General features: G+C 36.0%; 1 protein-coding gene across 3 annotated transcripts in view; it reads right to left on the bottom strand.

Moving 5' to 3' along the window:
• IQCM (IQ motif containing M) overlaps positions 1–16,845 on the bottom strand; it is a 468,312-nt gene that overhangs the window by 200,624 nt on the left and 250,843 nt on the right. For all 3 annotated transcript variants that reach the window (XM_045466083.1, XM_045466099.1, XM_045466092.1), the window contains exon 10: positions 15,336–15,534. In XM_045466083.1, the coding sequence (XP_045322039.1) occupies positions 15,336–15,534 (199 nt within the window). The remainder of the gene's footprint in view (positions 1–15,335; positions 15,535–16,845) is intronic.

Raw genomic sequence — 16,845 nt, 5'->3', positions numbered from 1 at the left:
ACACGCCTCTGCAAAATGTAGCAGCTTCTGATTGCCACACAATTGGTGTCCCTTTATATGAATATAGCATCTCTCTGCATCATTCCCCTGATATGATCGCATCCCAATTGGCTTTACAGTATTAGAAGGTAGTTTTAATCTAAATTTGGCTTTTGACCGGACACTCCAATGTCTATGTTGAGCCTGATCTAAGAAAAGACTCCACCATTTTGCAATGATTGCTGAATACTGCTGTTAACCAAAATGGTCTAATGTTTTAAAGTGTCTGTAGCCAGACAGGCTTCAGTTTTATGTTCAAAACTCAAGTATGCCACTGGCTGGATGTGTAACTTTAGACAAATTTTGTTAACTCTCTGTGCCTTACTTTTCATAGCTAGTAAAGATAATTATGCAACTTAGAGGGATGGTATCACTTCAATTCTTGATCCCCAGCCTCACCTGGCCTGAAAATTCACCCATGTTTTCCTAGGCATCTCTCTTTTTTGTCATTTTCTATAGAAATTCAATCTCCTCAAACATTCAAACTCACCTTCTAAATGCTGTCAGCAAATGACCTTCTCCCTTACTTCACCAAGGAGAAAACATTAGATTATTGCTGTCTCAACTTCCTATCACCAAATCTAAACACTCAGCAATACCGTTTGGTCCTACAATACAGAAATATGTCTCTCTTACCTAAGGCTAATCCTGTCAGGTGTCTTAAAAACACACCCTTTCCAATATTCTTAGCCTTTTAATATGGATTATCCTCATCTCTCATATCATCAACCTTCTCCTCTTACTAGCTTTTTCAATAAGCATTTAAATGTACTTAAGTATTTTCCATCTTAACCCTTCTTTCCCTACACCTCATAGTGTCTCATCTTTATCTACTCTAGATATTTTCACTTCCTTGATTTCACTTCCTTGCTTCCTTGCAAAATTTTTGTCTCAGGGAGTTACATTATAATGGAAGGAACAGTAATCCAGTAAATAAATATCTATGTGTTGGGTGGCAATAAGTGGTTTGAAAAACAATAAAGTCTTTTAAATGGAATAGGGAGTGACCAACATCACATCTACTGCAACTTGCCAGGGTGATCCATGAACTAACTATTGTAAAGACAGGAAATTCTCTCTAGACCTTCATTCCTAGCAGCATTTGAGACTAGCTACCCCACTTTCTTTCTTAGACTGCCTCTGAACTTCCTTGATCTAACATATTCTGGTTTTGTTCTTACCCCTCTGGCTAATGTTGTACTGTTACTGGATTTTTCATCATCTGCCTTCCCCCTGAACAGTGTGCTTTCTCACTCGTACCCTTTAACTGCTTTTCTCCTTACTCTATATATTCTTCCCAGACAATACATCAACTCCCGTGGCTCCAGTTAGTATCACTAATAATAATCCCAAATCTCTGGATGGGGGCAGAGTACAGGAAGTCATCCCTTGTACAGGGAGCTAAATAAAAATATTTACAAAGGTTTTTTTTTTCAAATTTCACATCTTCTGATCCAGATATACTATTATAATCCTCTATCATATTGAAAATAACTTATTTTAATTTATATATTTATTTTAACTAATTAAATTAATTAACTAATTAGGGACCTAATATGTGCCAGGAATGTTCTAGACTTTGTGAACAGATTAAGAAACAGAAAAGGCAAAATTTTTGTCTCAGGGAGTTACATTATAATGGAAGGAACAGTAATCCAGTAAATAAATATCTATGTGTTGGGTGGCAATAAGTGGTTTGAAAAACAATAAAGTCTTTTAAATGGAATAGGGAGTGACCAGCCTGGACGTTATTTTTTGGGTAGTATGGGGCAGTCTTTTTGATAATTAACACAGGTTAATTAGCACAGACATGAATGAAGAGAACCATCTAGTCACGTGGGTAAAGAGCTTTCTCGGAGATAACATGAGAATCATTGCTAAATGGAGCTACTTTCATGAGTGGGAAAGTTTTATCATCTTCCTCAAGTGTGTTAAGGTGGAAAAGAATTTAAGAACTACTGATGAATTCTAAATGTTTCCTTATGGGCCAATCCTCCTTCTGAGTTCTGGACCCATATATTCAACTTCTTCCCAGACATCTCAAAGATTTCCCACAGGTAGTTCAAAGTCAGTGTTAAAACTTGGACTCTCCTTTCCTTTATGCCCCACTCCTACCTGCTCTTCCTCTTAACTTCTGTATTTCACAATCATCCACTGGGTTGCCCAAGACAAAAACCACAAAAACTGAGGAACTGTTCTTGACTCCTCCCTCTCCCTTACCTTCAAGTCCATTTAAACCCAATGTCCTATCTTTTCTCCATCTCTCCATCCCTAACTCAAGCCACCATTATCACACACTGAATTATTGACAAAGTATATTAGTTGTCCTCTCTTCCTCTTCCCCAATTCACTACCCAGAGACAGTAATTTTTCTAAAAGGCAAATCTGTTAATATCACTGATTTCCTTTAAAGTCATCCATTCCCATATACTAAATAAAAGCATAAACTCCTGAGCCTGATTTTTAAGAAAATGCGTAATCTAACTGCTATCTCAGCGTCATCTACTGCCACTGTCCTCCCAACCAACCCCTAGCCCCTCAATGTTCTATCTCACCTAAGGCCATTGATATTGTCTTTCCCTGTGCTTACAACACTCTGAGCCTCTCAGATGACCTGACAAAACATAACTTCCCCTCATTTTCCAGATCTCAATGTATAGGCACTATCCAACCCCTACACCAGACACAGCCTTTTGGATTAAATGGACTTTCTAATTTCTCTATTAGTACCCAACACTTCTTTTAGTTATCTGCATATATCTCTGGACTATACGCTCTATGATATCACACACCAGGCAAGAAATTGGATCCAGTAGTAACTGTTATTAATTTTTTTAAGTAATCTTGAATAAAGAACACAGTTCCCCTGGTGTCTGGGAGCTAGCAAACTTATGTAATAAAACTTTTCTGATCCATGTCACCTGTGCCATAGGGCCTATGTATGGGCTTAAGGATTTTCTTATTGTTTCTGTTTTGTGTTTTGAGATAATGAGAGAAAATCTATAATCTATTGAACTTTCAAAAGATTCTATAACCTCCAAAAGGTTAAAAACCACTGGCCTATGTATGAAGTATGCTATCATAACCTTAAACCTCAGATTTTCCAGAAGTATCCCAAGTTTATTTATTCAACAAATATTTATTCAAAAATAACAAATATTTATTCAAAATTCAATTTGAACACTTTCTTATTGCAACCATCAGCTTTTCAAGTGCCCTAGGATTTCAGTATGTTTGGCAAATAGCAAATGAATATTATAAATTTAAGCCTAAAATTTAAAAATTTAAATTATAAATATTCATAGAAAAATATTAAAATTAAGTAAAATCTTAGAGGCATTATACTCAGAAAAATACTGTTTTTGTATCTTTATAGGTTTTTTTTAAAGATCATTATTAATTATTCCAAAACACATGCAAACAACACAGAGTTTTTAAAAGGAAAAGGACACTTTCAATGGTGGAAACAATTCTGGTACTTAAATGCAGCAACCTCTGTGGTACCCTTATGACTGATCTAATTCAATGTTGCTTCATTATTTCTAAATAAACCCAAGCTGGAGCATTTCACCGGAAATGGTGGAAATTGTACATTCTCTTGAGGTATCGTAAAGTGACATTCTCATAGACACTGTCCACAGCTACAAGATCTGAAGCAGTAGCCAAACAATATGACCATGGAAGTCTTCCAGCGCAGGGATTGCCATGGTGCCGACAATTATCCAGTGATTTGCTGCACAGCCTCCAGGGCAGAAACTCTATCAAGAATTCCCCCAACTGCAACCCTGTACACAGGCACAGTCCTGGAACCTGACGATGTGTGCATTACAGGCCTGCTGCACTAGCTATTCAACAGCAGGCAAGACAACATTCACCATATAAACAGAGCAGTCATCCAACATACAAAGCACCATACGAATGATATAATAAAAAAGAAAATCAGTGATTGTAACAAATTTTATAACCAAGTCAAAGTCAACAGTCTAGTTTAAACTGGCTCCAACCCGTTAAAAGTGCTTCCCATTCTTTCCATTTCAAATTCTACCTCTACACAGAAATTCAGCATTTTCCTTGTCTCTCCTTTTCACCATTCTCTTGGGCCCATTCTTGCTCTCTAAGTTTACTAAGACTCATTTCTCTACCAGAGGTGATGGATGACTCTATAATTCACTCTAACGCAAGAAATCCTATAATTAAATCATAATATAAATACATAATCATATATGTGATATATAACCATATGATATGTTATATACTATGTACTTATATATATGTATATATATATATATATATATATATATATATACACACATATGCATATACATTGTTTCTCTCTACATATAAATATGAACCATTGGGAGTGTCCTGATAAATTTCTATAACTATATTTTGTTGAATTAATTCATCCATTCAATACATATTTACTGAATACTTACCATGTACTACTCATTATTCTAGGCATTCAAACACAGTAGCAAACAAAACAGAAACAATGTAAACATATACAAAAAACTAAACAAACAAGAAAAAAGCAGATAATAAGTGCAAATAGTTAATATAATAGAGAGTGTATATTACATGTCAAAATAGTGTAGTGCTATAAATATAAAAATAAAGAGTATATTCTTCCAAATAGGTCACATATTTGATTGCTTATGACAGACATGTATATAAAGGTCACAATATATAGCTGAGCACAAGAATGACCAAAAGGATAGAGAGATAATTACTGCTTAACAGACCTGAGACACTGTCTAAGCACATATATGCAAGGAAGATCTTGAAAGATGAGTTGCACTTTATCAGAAGATTAGGAAGGAAGAGTATTCCATCCTAAGAGAACAGCATAAAAACATAAGATATAGGGGTGCCTGGGTGGCTTGGTCCGTTAAGAGTCCGACTTCGGCTCAGGTCATGATCTCACGGTCCGTGAGTTCGAGCCCCGCGTCGGGCTCTGTGCTGACTGCTCAGAGCCTGGAGCCTGTTTCCGGTTCTGTGTCTCCCTCTCTCTCTGCCCCTCCCCTGTTCATGCTCTGTCTCTCTCTGTCTCAAAAATAAATAAACGTTAAAAAATTAAAAAAAAAACATAAGATATAATAGGAAACAATCAGGGAATTAAACAATTTGGGCTTTGGTAGAGCACGTGGCATTAGTGAGGAATTCTCATGTGATGAAGATGGACAGCAGGCAAGTGCCAGACCACGGAGGTAATGTGTACCATGTTGTGTTAGAGAATTTATGCTTTCTCTTATAAGCAATATAGGCCATTAAAAGATGATAAGAAATGGCATAAGGTAATCTGTGTGAAATTTCTATAATTGTATGTGACAGATTGGGGGGTAAGTAGAAAAGAGGATAAACAGGAGATAACTAGTTCTCCATGTGAGAGTTAGTAACTAGAAGCTCTGGCAAGAAACAAAGAGAGGAAGAGCAACACAAGAAATATTATGCATGTGATAATCAATTAAATATGGAAGTGAGCGAGTTGAAAGTATAAAAAACTCCAGGTACAGCTTGGTGGGTGGTGGAATGGTTCATCAATATAGTTAGTATGGGGTGGGGGTGGGGGGGTCCAAGATAGGGCATAGGAAAATCCTGAACTCCTCTCTTCCCACAAACACACCAAACCTGCAGCTATGTATGGAACTATTCCCTCTAAAAAAGAACTGAAAACTAGCAGAACTATTTCTCTATAACAAAGGATGAAAGGTCCACATCCAGATGGGTAGGAAAACCAACAGGGTTTGCATCCAAGGAATACAAAGGGCTGTGGGAAGCCAAGATTCTCTTATTGAAAGCCTCACCTGCAATCTCACTCATGTTGGGACCTACCACAAAAGCAGCAGTTTGAAAAGCACCTAGACTACAGGTGAAGGAGATTCACTTGCTAATCTTAAAGGATTTGTTGAAGGGGCAGGGGTAGCTGGGACTCTCTGCGGAGATGGAGGCACTGGCAGCTGTCAGTTTTGCACTCTCTCCCCACCCCACTAGCACAGGAGAGTATGTGCAGACTCAGTGCCATCCTGCTGCCTTGCTAAGGCTGGTGGGGGTGAATGGCGGTGGCACCCCTGCCTTCACTGGCTGGGGCCCATGAGCGTCAGCTGTCACAACGTTCTCCCAGTCCCTTGCTAAAGACTGTGAGCATGGGTGTTTGCAGCCCTGCTCCACTCCCTAGCTGGGGCCAACAAGTGCAAGTGATCATGACATTCTCCCACTCCCGTGCTAAAACCAGCATTAAATTTAGGAAGACCGAAATCGTACCAAGCATGAACACTGAATGGTATGAAACTAGAAATTAATTATAAGAAAAGAAAACTCGCAAATATGCGGAGATTAAACAGCATACTACTAAACAACCACAGAGGTAACAAAGAAATCAGAGAAATTTTTAAAATACCAAGAGACAAAGGGAAACGGATATATGACACACCAAAATCTATGGGATGCAGCAAGTATTTCTAAGAGGCAATTCATAGCAGTACAGGCCTACCTCAACAAAAACCAAAAACCAAAAAACAAAACAAGACAACACAAAAAAAACAAGAAAAATCTCAAATAAACTATTTAATTTTGCACCTAAAGGAATAAAAGAAGAAAAAGTGAAGTCTAAAGTTAGTAGAAAGAAGGAAATAATAAAGATCAGAGCAGATATAAGTAAAATAGATACTAAAAAGATAATATAAAAGATCAATAAAAGTAAGAGCTGGTTCTTTAAAAAGATAAACAAAAATTGACAAACATTTAGCTAGACTTACCATGAGGAAAAAAAAGAAAACTCAAATAAAATCAGAAATGAAAAAACTTACAACTGATACCACAAAAAATACCAAGAATAAGACTATTGTGAATAATTATATGCCAACAAACTGGACAAACTAGAAGAAGTGGATACATTCCTACAAACATACAATCTTTCAAGAGTGAATCAGGAAAATACAGAAAATATGAATATATCAGTTAATAGTGAATATATTGAATTAGTAGTCAAAAACCTCCCAAAAAAGTCCAAGACTAGATAGCTTTACTGGTGAATTCTACCAAACATTCAGAGAAGATTTAATACCTATACTTCTCAAACTCTTCCAGAAAATTAAAGGAATGAACACTTTCAAACTCACTTTATGAAATGAGTACTACCCTGATGCCAAAACCAGAGAAGGTAAAGAAAGAAGAAAAGAAAAGAAAAGAAAAGAGGAGAAGAGAAGAGAAGAGAAAAGAGAGATGGAGGGAGAGAAAGAAAGAAAGAAAGAAAGAAAGAAAGAAAGAAAGAAAGAAAGAAAGAAAGAAAAGAGAAATCACAGGCCACTGCCCCTAAAGAACATAAATGCCAAAATTCTCAAAATATTAGCACTGAATTCAACAATACATTAAGATGATCATATACCATGATCAAGTGAAATTTATTCCAGGGATACAAGAATGTTTCAACACCCATAAATATATCAACCTGTTGTACCACATTAACAAAATGAAGGATAAAATTCATATGATCATCTCAGTAGATGTAGAAGCATTTGATAACATTCAATGTCCATTTATGATAAAAAAAAAAACCTCTCAGTAAAGTGGGTATAAAGGGTCCATACCTCAACATAATAAGAAGGTCATATATAACAAACCTATAGCTAAAATATGCTCAACAGTGAAAAGCCAAAAGCTTTCCTGGAAGATCAGGAACAGGGAAAGAGGCCCACTCTCACCACTTTTATTCAACACTGTATCAGAAGTCGTAGTCATGGCAATTAGGGGAAAGGAAAAAAAAAGGAAATAAAAGGCTTGCAAATTGGAAAAGAAGAAGTAAAATCGTTACCATTTGCAGATGACATGATACTATATATGGAAAACCATTGGGGCACCTGGGTGGCTTAGTCCATTGTGTCCAACTTCAGCTCAGGTCATGATCTCATGGTTTGTGAGTTCAAGCCCTGCACTGGGCTTTGAGCTGACAGCTCAGAGCCTGGAGCCTGCTTCAGAGTCTGTCTCCCTCTCTCTCTGCCCTTCCCCCTGTTTGTGCTTTCTCTCATTCAAAAATAAACATTAAAATTTTTTTAAAAAGAAAATAAAAACATAAAGACTCTACCAAAATACTATTAGATTTAATAAATGAGTTCAGTAAAGTTGCAGGCTACAAAATCAATATATAGAAATATGTTGTTTTTCTTTATAGTTATAACAAGCTATCAGAAAAAGAAATTAAGAAACCAATCTTATTTATAAGTACATCCGAGAGAATAAAATACCTAGAAATAACCTTTTTTTCCCAAGATTTTATTTAAATTAGTTAGTTAAAATATAGTGTAGTACTGGTTTCAGGAATGGAATTTAGTGATTAATCACTTACATATAACAGCCAGTGCTCATCACAACAAGTGCCCTTCTTAATGCCCATCACCCATTTAGGCCATCCCCCCCACACACACATTTCCCCCAGCAACCCTTAGTTTGTTCTCCATAGTTAAGAGTCTCTTATGGTTTGACTCCCTCTATGTTTTTATTTTATTTTACTTTTCCTTCCCTTCCCCTATGTTTATCTGTTCTGCTTCTTTTTTTTTTTTTAATTTTTTTTCAACGTTTATTTATTTTTGGGACAGAGAGAGACAGAGCATGAACGGGGGAGGGGCAGAGAGAGAGGGACACACAGAATCGGAAACAGGCTCCAGGCTCTGAGCCATCAGCCCAGAGCCCGACGCAGGGCTCGAACTCACGGACCGCAAGATCGTGACCTGGCTGAAGTCGGATGCTTAACCAACTGCGCCACCCAGGCGCCCCTGTTCTGCTTCTTAAATTACATGTATGAGTGAAATCATATGGTATTTGTCTTTCTCTGACTGGCTTATTTCACTTAGCATAATATACTCTAGTTTCATTAATGTCATTATAAATGGCAAGATTTCATTGTTTTTTTTTTTTTTTTAATTTTTTTTCAACATTTATTTATTTTTGGGACAGAGAGAGACAGAGTATGAACGGGGGAGGGGCAGAGAGAGAGGGAGACACAGAATCGGAAACAGGCTCCAGGCTCTGAGCCATCAGCCCAGAGCCCGACGCGGGGCTCGAACTCACGGACCGCGAGATCGTGACCTGGCTGAAGTCGGACGCTTAACCGACTGCGCCACCCAGGCGCCCCAAGATTTCATTGTTTTTAATGGCTGAATAATACTCCATTGTATAGGGGCATCTGGCTGGCTCAGTCGGTTACGTGTCTGACTTCGGCTCAGGTCATGATCTCACAGTTCATGAGTTTGAGCCCCACGTCAGGCTCTGTGCTGACAGCTCAGAGCCTGGAGCCTACTTTAGATTCTGTGTCTCCTTCTCTCTCTGCTCTTCCCACGCTGTCACTCTCTGTCTCTCTCAAGAACAATTAAAAAAATTTTTTTAAATACTCCATTGTATATATATACCATTTCCCTTTATTCATTTATCAATCAATGGACATTTAGGCTCTTTCCACAGTTTGGCTATTGTTTATAGCCTCTTGGGTGCATGTGCCTCTTTGAATCAGCATTTTTGTATCCTTTGGGTAAATACCTAGTAGTATAACTGCTAGGTCATAGGGTAGTTCTATCTTTAACTTTCTAATGACCCTGCACGCTGTTTTCCAGAGTGGCTGCTCCAGTTTGTATTCCCACCAAAAGTGCAAGAGGGTTCTCCTTTCCCCTTTCTCCCACATCCTCACCAATATCTTTTGTTTCCTTAGTTGTTCATTTTAGCCATTTTGACAGGTGTGGGGTGGTATCTCATTGTGGTTTTGATTTGTATTTCCCTAATGGTGAGTGATGTTGAGCATTTTTTCATGTGTCTGTTCACCATTTGTGTGTCTTCTATGGAGAAGTATCTACTCGTGTCTTTTGCCCATTTCTTAACTGGATTATTTGGTTTTGGGGTGTTGAGTTTGGTAAGTTCTTTATAGATTTTGGATATTAGCCCTTTATCTGGTATGTCATTTGCAAATATCTTCTCCCATTCTGCAGGCTGCCTTTTAGTTTTATTGATTATTTTCTTTGCTGTGCAGAAGTGTCATTTTATCTTGGTGAGGTCCCAATAGTTCATGTTTGCTTTTGTTTCCCTTGCCTCTGGAGACGTGTCTAGTAAGAAGTTGTTATGGCTGACATCAAATAGGTTTCTGCCTGTGTTCTCCTCTAGGATTTTGATGGTTTCCTGTCTCACATTTAGGTCTTTCATCCATTTTGAATTTATTTTTGTGTATGGTATGAGAGAGTGGTCCAGTTTCATTCTTCTGCATGTCTCCAGTTTTCCCAACACTGTCTTTTTTCCACTGGATATTCTTTCCTGCTTTGTTTAAGATTAGTTGACCATATAGTTGTAGGTCCATTTCTGGGTACTCCATTATGTTCCATTGATGTATGTGTCTGTTTTTGTGCCAGTACCATACTGTCTTGATGATTACAGCTTTATAATACAGCTCAAAGTCTGGAATTGTAATGCCTCTCACTTTGCTTTCCTTTTTAAATTACTTTGGTTATTCAGGGTCTTTCCTGGTTCCATACAAATTTTAGAACTCTTTGTTCTAGCTCTGTGAAAAATGCTGGTGATTTTGATAGGGATTGCACTGAATTTGTAGACTGCTTTGGGTAGTATAGAAATTTTAACAGTATTTGTTCTTCCAATTCATGAGTATGGAATGTTTTACCATTTCTTTATGTCTTCTTCAATATCTTTCATAAGTGTTCTATAGTTTTGTGAGTACAGATCTTTTACCTCTTTGGGTAGGTTTATTCCTAGTTATCTTATGGTTTCTGGTGCAGTTGTAAATAGGATCGATTCTTTGATTTCTCTTTCTGCTACTTCATTATTGTATATGGAAATGCAGCTGATTTATTTATATTAATTTTATATCCTGTGACTTGACTGAATTCATGTATCAGTTCTATCAATTTTTTTGGTGGTGTTTTTTGGGTTTTCCACACATAGTATCATGTCATCTGTAAAGTGAAAGTTTGACTTCCTTGCCAATTTGGATGCCTTTTATTTCTTTTTGTTACCTAATTGCTGAGGCTTGGACTTCCAGTACTATGTTGAACAACAGTGGTGAAACTGGACATCCCTATTGTGTTCCTGACCTTAGGAAAAAAGCTCTAGTTTTTCCCCATTAAGGATGATACTAGCCGTGGGTCTTTCATGTATGGCCTTTATGATGTTCTATCTCTACTTTCTTGAGGGTTTTTATCAAGAAAGGGTGCTGTATTTTGTTAAATGTTTTTTTCTGCATCTACTGAGAGGATCTTATGGTTCATACCTTTTACTTTATTAATATGGAGTATCACATTGATTGACTTCTGAATATTAAAACACCACTGCAGCCCAGAAATAAATCCCACTTGATCACAGTTAATATGTCTTTTACTATACTGTTGGATTCAATTTGCTAGTATCTTGTTGAGAATTTTTGCATTCATGTTCATCAGGAATATTGGTCTGCAATTCTCCTTTTTAGGATGGGTCTTTACTGGTTTTGGAATCAAGGTAATGCTGGCCTCATGGAATAAGTTTGGAGGTTTTCCTTCCATTTCTATTTTTTTGGAACAGTTTCAAAAGAATAAGTATTAGCTCTTCTTTAAATATTTGGTAATTCCCCCAGGAAACAATCTGGCACTGGACTCTTATCTGTTGGGAGACTTTTGGTTACTGATTCAATTTCTTTACTGGTTATAAGTCTGTTCAAATTTTCTATTTCTTCCTGTTTGAGTTTTGGTTTTATATGTTCCTAGGAATTTATCCATTTCTTCCAGATTTCACATATAAATAAGTTTAACCAAGGAAGTGAAATAACTGTACCTTGAAAACTGTAAGACATTGATGAAAGAAACTGAAGATGACACAAATAAATGCAAATATATACTATGCTCATGGATTGTAAGAATTAATATTGTTAAGATGTCCATAATACCCAAAGTAATCTACAAATTCATTATAATCCCTATCAAAATACAAGTAGCATTTTTCACAGAACTAGAACAAATAATCCTAAAATCTGTATGGAACACAAACAACTCTGTATAACCAAAACAATCCTGTGAAAGAAGAACAAAGTTGGAGGTATCATGCTCCAGGATTTCAAACTATGCTACAAAGCTTCACTGATCAAAACAAATACAAAGATCAATAGAAGAGAATAGGCAGCCCAGAAATAAACCCACTTACATGGTCAAGTAATCTATGATAATGGAGATAAGAATATACAATGAAAAAAAAGACAGTCTCTTCAGTAAATGATGTGAACACTAAACAGCTACATGCAAAAGAATGAAACTGGTTCATTTTCTTACACCATAAACAAAAATAAATTCAAAATGTATTATTGACTTAAGTGAAACCTGAAAACATAAAATTCCTAGGTGAACACACAGGTAGTAAGCTCTTGAATATTGGTCTTAGCAATATTTTTTAGATCTGTCTCCTCAGACAATGACAACAAAAGCCAAAATAAACAAATGGGTCTACCTCAAACTAAAAAACTTCTTCACAGCAAAGGAAAAGATCAACAAAATGAAAAAGCAACCTAATGAATCGGAGAAATTGTTTGCAAATGACATATCAGATAAGGGGTTAACACCCGAAATATATAAATAACTCATACAACTCCGTATAAAAAAATCCAATTAAAATATGGTCAGAGCACCTGAATAGATATTTTCCCAAAGAAGACATACAGATGGCCAATAGGTACATGAAAAGATGCTCAACAGCACTCATCACCAGGGAAATACAAATCAAAACCACAATGAGATATCACCTCACACATGTCAGAATGGCTACTATCAAAAAGATAAGGAATAACAAGTGTGAGTGAGGATGTGGAGAAAAGGGAACCCTTGTGCATTATTGGTAGGAATGTAAATTGGTATGGCTACTGTGGAAAATAGTATGGATATTCCTCAAAAAATTAAAAACATAACTACTATACAATCCAACAATTCCACTGTTGGTATTTTTCAAAGAAAATTAAAATACTAATTCAAAGTTATATGCACCTCTCTGTTCATTGCAGCTCTATTTACAATAGCCAAGATATGGAAGCAACCTAAATGCCCATTAATAGATGTATATGTGTGTGCACACATACATACACACACACACACACAATGGATTATTATTCAGATATAAAAAAGAATAAAATCTTGCCATTTCCAACAATATGGATGGACCTAGAGAGTATTATGCTATGTGAAATAAGTCAGTCAAAGAAAGGCAAATATTGTATGATTTCACTGATATACGGACTCTACTATAAAACAAATGAACAAACAAAACAAAGCATAAACCAACTCATAGATACAAAGAATCAATTAATGGTTGCCAGAGGGGAGGAGTGCAAGCAGATGGACAAAATCAGTGAAGGGGATTGAGAGGTAAAATCTTCCAGTTATAAAATAAATACACAGAGATGTAACATATAGCATAGGGAACACAGTCAATGATACTGTAACAACTTTGTATGGGGACAGATGATAACACTTACTGTGGTAAACTTTTCATAACTTATATAAATATTGCATCACTATGTGTACAACAGAAACTAATACAATGTCATGCGTCAATGATTCTTCAATTTAAAAAAAGAATGAAATTTTGCCATTTGTGGTAACATGGATGGATAACATAGGAATTATGCTAAGTGAAGTAAGTCAGAGAAAGATAATACCATAGGATTTCACGTACATGTGAAATTTAAAAAACAAATAAACAAACAAAATAAAAACAAAACCATAGATTAAGAGAAGAGAAGTGGTTGCCAGAGGAGAACTAGGGAGTAGATGAAACAGGTAAAGGAAGTGAGGTAAAAACTTCAAGTTATAAAATAAATAAGACATGGTGACTATAATAGCCCACACTCAATAATATCATAGAGCACACCTGAAAGTTGCCAAGAGAATAAATCCTGAAAGTTAACTTCATATGGTGATGGATGGTACTAGGCTTATTGTGGTGATCATTTTGCAACGTAATCAAATACCAAATCATTATGCTGTACACCTGAAAGCACTATAATGTTATATGTCAATTATTCCTCAATAAAATTTAAAACAATAAAGGAAAGGAAGAGCTTTGTGAAGTATGAAAACAAATTCATTTAAGGCTATGTGAAGTTTGATTTAATTATGGACCTTTCAAGTGGGCAATTTAATGCCTGAATTTTGAGTTAGAGAGATAGGTCTCGATATGGCTTTAGATCAGATTAGGGACGAATCAGCCATAATAGTTCAGTAGATGATATGATATATAGAATAAGATTGGCTTTGGAGTCAGACAGAAATGAGTTTGAGTTCTACCTCTATCACTTACCAGCAGTGTTACTTTGAGCAACCAGCTTTATTTCTCTAAGCTTCAGTTTCTTCACTTATAAAATGGATAAAACTGTTACCTCACAGAATTAATGAAATATTGAAATATTAATTATATGGAAATTTTAACTTTTTGTTAAATTTTTACATGTGTTATCACATTTAATCATCAGAACTACATACATGTATTATGGGTATGTGTATATATATACATATATATACATATATATACATATATATATATATGTATATACACACACACAAAGATAGGCAGATAGATTGCCTTCTAACAGCATCTCTGAGTTCTCAGAGAAATGCATTTGAGTGTCCACCACAAGGCCATTCAAGAAGGCTCCTCCCAGAAGTGCTAGGAATTTAAGAGGGCACTCCTGACCTATTCTTCTATTTGTAGTTGGCTTCACAAATTCCTTGTGAGTGGTAAAACTTTAGCCCTCGAGGTGAGGATATTTTAGGATCCTCTCAGAAGTCTGCCAAGATCCATCCAATCAGGTTCTTCTGCATTGTCCCAGACAAAATAAGTCCTAAATATTTGTTTTGAAAGTCAGGACTGCTGCTTATAAAAGTTTCTCAGAGGTGTGTGTGTACATGTGTGTTGTATGTATAGTTCTTTTTGAGTTGAATGTATATGCAATACAACGGTATCAAGGGGTGTGGGAAGTGAAAGAAAGTTGCTTTATGCAGAGAATAAACAGCAAAAAGGAGAAACAAAATTAGAACAAAGATAGACAGTCCTGGCCTTAGCATAAAAGTGGTCCCAAAATACTGGGTTAAGTATAAACTAGTCCTTTTGCTTAGATTCTCCAGTTTGACAAAATCTGAAACTGTCAGCAGAATAGATTATTCATACCATTTTTTTCAATGCAAAGAATGCAGTCAGAATTTTATTTAGAAAATCATAGATATACTGACGAGGTGACTATTCAAAATCTACACAAGAAAATTTACACACATTATATTTAACATATACTTTACCTTGATCATTACTCTCTGGTATCTTCTGCGTTCCAGCCACCCTCTGACATAGGCCTGCATGATGGTGATCATTTTCACTATTTTTTTGGTATTTATGAATTTGTTCTTTTCCCGGAACACTTGGAAGATTTCTATGTGTGGTCCAATTCTTTTAACTTTACTGTCAAGTTTGCCACTTTTAGTTAGAATAGATTTTGACCTAAAAATAAAATATAAAACTTTCTTAGTGTAGGTAATAAGAAAAATAATCACTTCTGAAAAGTCTTAAATTCATTTCAATGATAAATATACTGAAATAGGAAATGTATTATTATTTGTACATAGATTTCATACAGATCACCTGAACATGTCAACAGGGTTCTCCAAATAAGTTTCAATATGCCAGAATCAACATAATATGTACAAAATTAACCTTCTAAAGAAAGCAAATCCAAAAGAAAGCAAATTTGTCAAAGGTTATCCATAACTATTCAAGGAAGAGATACAACATTTGAGGAACAAAATGTTTTCATATGACAGAGTTAGTCATATAGTTAGTCAAAATAAAGACTACTTCAAAATTATTTGGCACTGATATGCTGCTTATCAGACACAATCTGAAAAGTGATTTTATTTTCCAAATGCTCTCTATCAAAAGGCATGGTAGTGTAGTGGTAACGTCATGGACTATAGGATCACAGAAGCAAGTGACCATAATGGAAACCATTATAAACCCTGACATACTGATGTGGATGGGCCTTGCAGTGATGAAAATTTGTGAGAAAACTGCAGACTTTCTACCATGGACAGACTGTAATCTCGTGTCTGCTTTTTTCATTTATATATGGTGTATTCTTTATGTGGCAGTTAGTTTTTTCAAAGTCTTCCAAAGTTCAAAGTATAGTTTCCCTGCAATTTTTAGCATATAAAAATCTTTTTTTTCTTCTTCATTACCTTGGTTTCTGCATGTTTCACAGCTGAAATTCCAATGAGTTGCCCAGGTTGATTCATACACCAGACAGAACTGAGTCTTGGCCCTAAAAAGTACACTGTATATAGATATCTGGATCCTGAGCCCAACTTTCTTGATTCCCAGAGTGAATATCATGGCTCTGTTTCTGCATTTTCTTTCCTCTGGAGTTTATTTTGATGTCTGCATTATGCTGATTCATGAGGAGTCCTGTTCTATTTTGTACAATGGACATTATTGTTCTTCCCGTGGTAACTGAAATGTTGGGAGTCTGATTTTGATTATTTCACGCAGACATCTAGTCTCTGTCGGGTGGTAGATGGTAGATGACAGCTCAGTCTTTTTCATTTATTCTTTTATGTTAGTCTTAAAGTTTATGATATGCCTTGTATTACATGTAGTTTGAACACCAGTATAGCTAAAAACATTTAAGAGGCAATTTTGTGCCAACTAGAATGGAGATCAGCTCCCTATCAAGAGACTGTCATAACAAGTATCTTCTTTGACTCCCTGACATTCCTATTCCCAAGAAGCCACAACTGACAAATGAAATTTGTTCAG

The sequence above is a fragment of the Leopardus geoffroyi genome, chromosome B1, assembly GCF_018350155.1.
Source record: "Leopardus geoffroyi isolate Oge1 chromosome B1, O.geoffroyi_Oge1_pat1.0, whole genome shotgun sequence".
Lineage (NCBI taxonomy): Eukaryota > Metazoa > Chordata > Mammalia > Carnivora > Felidae > Leopardus > Leopardus geoffroyi.
This window is presented reverse-complemented; position numbering and strand designations above follow the sequence as displayed.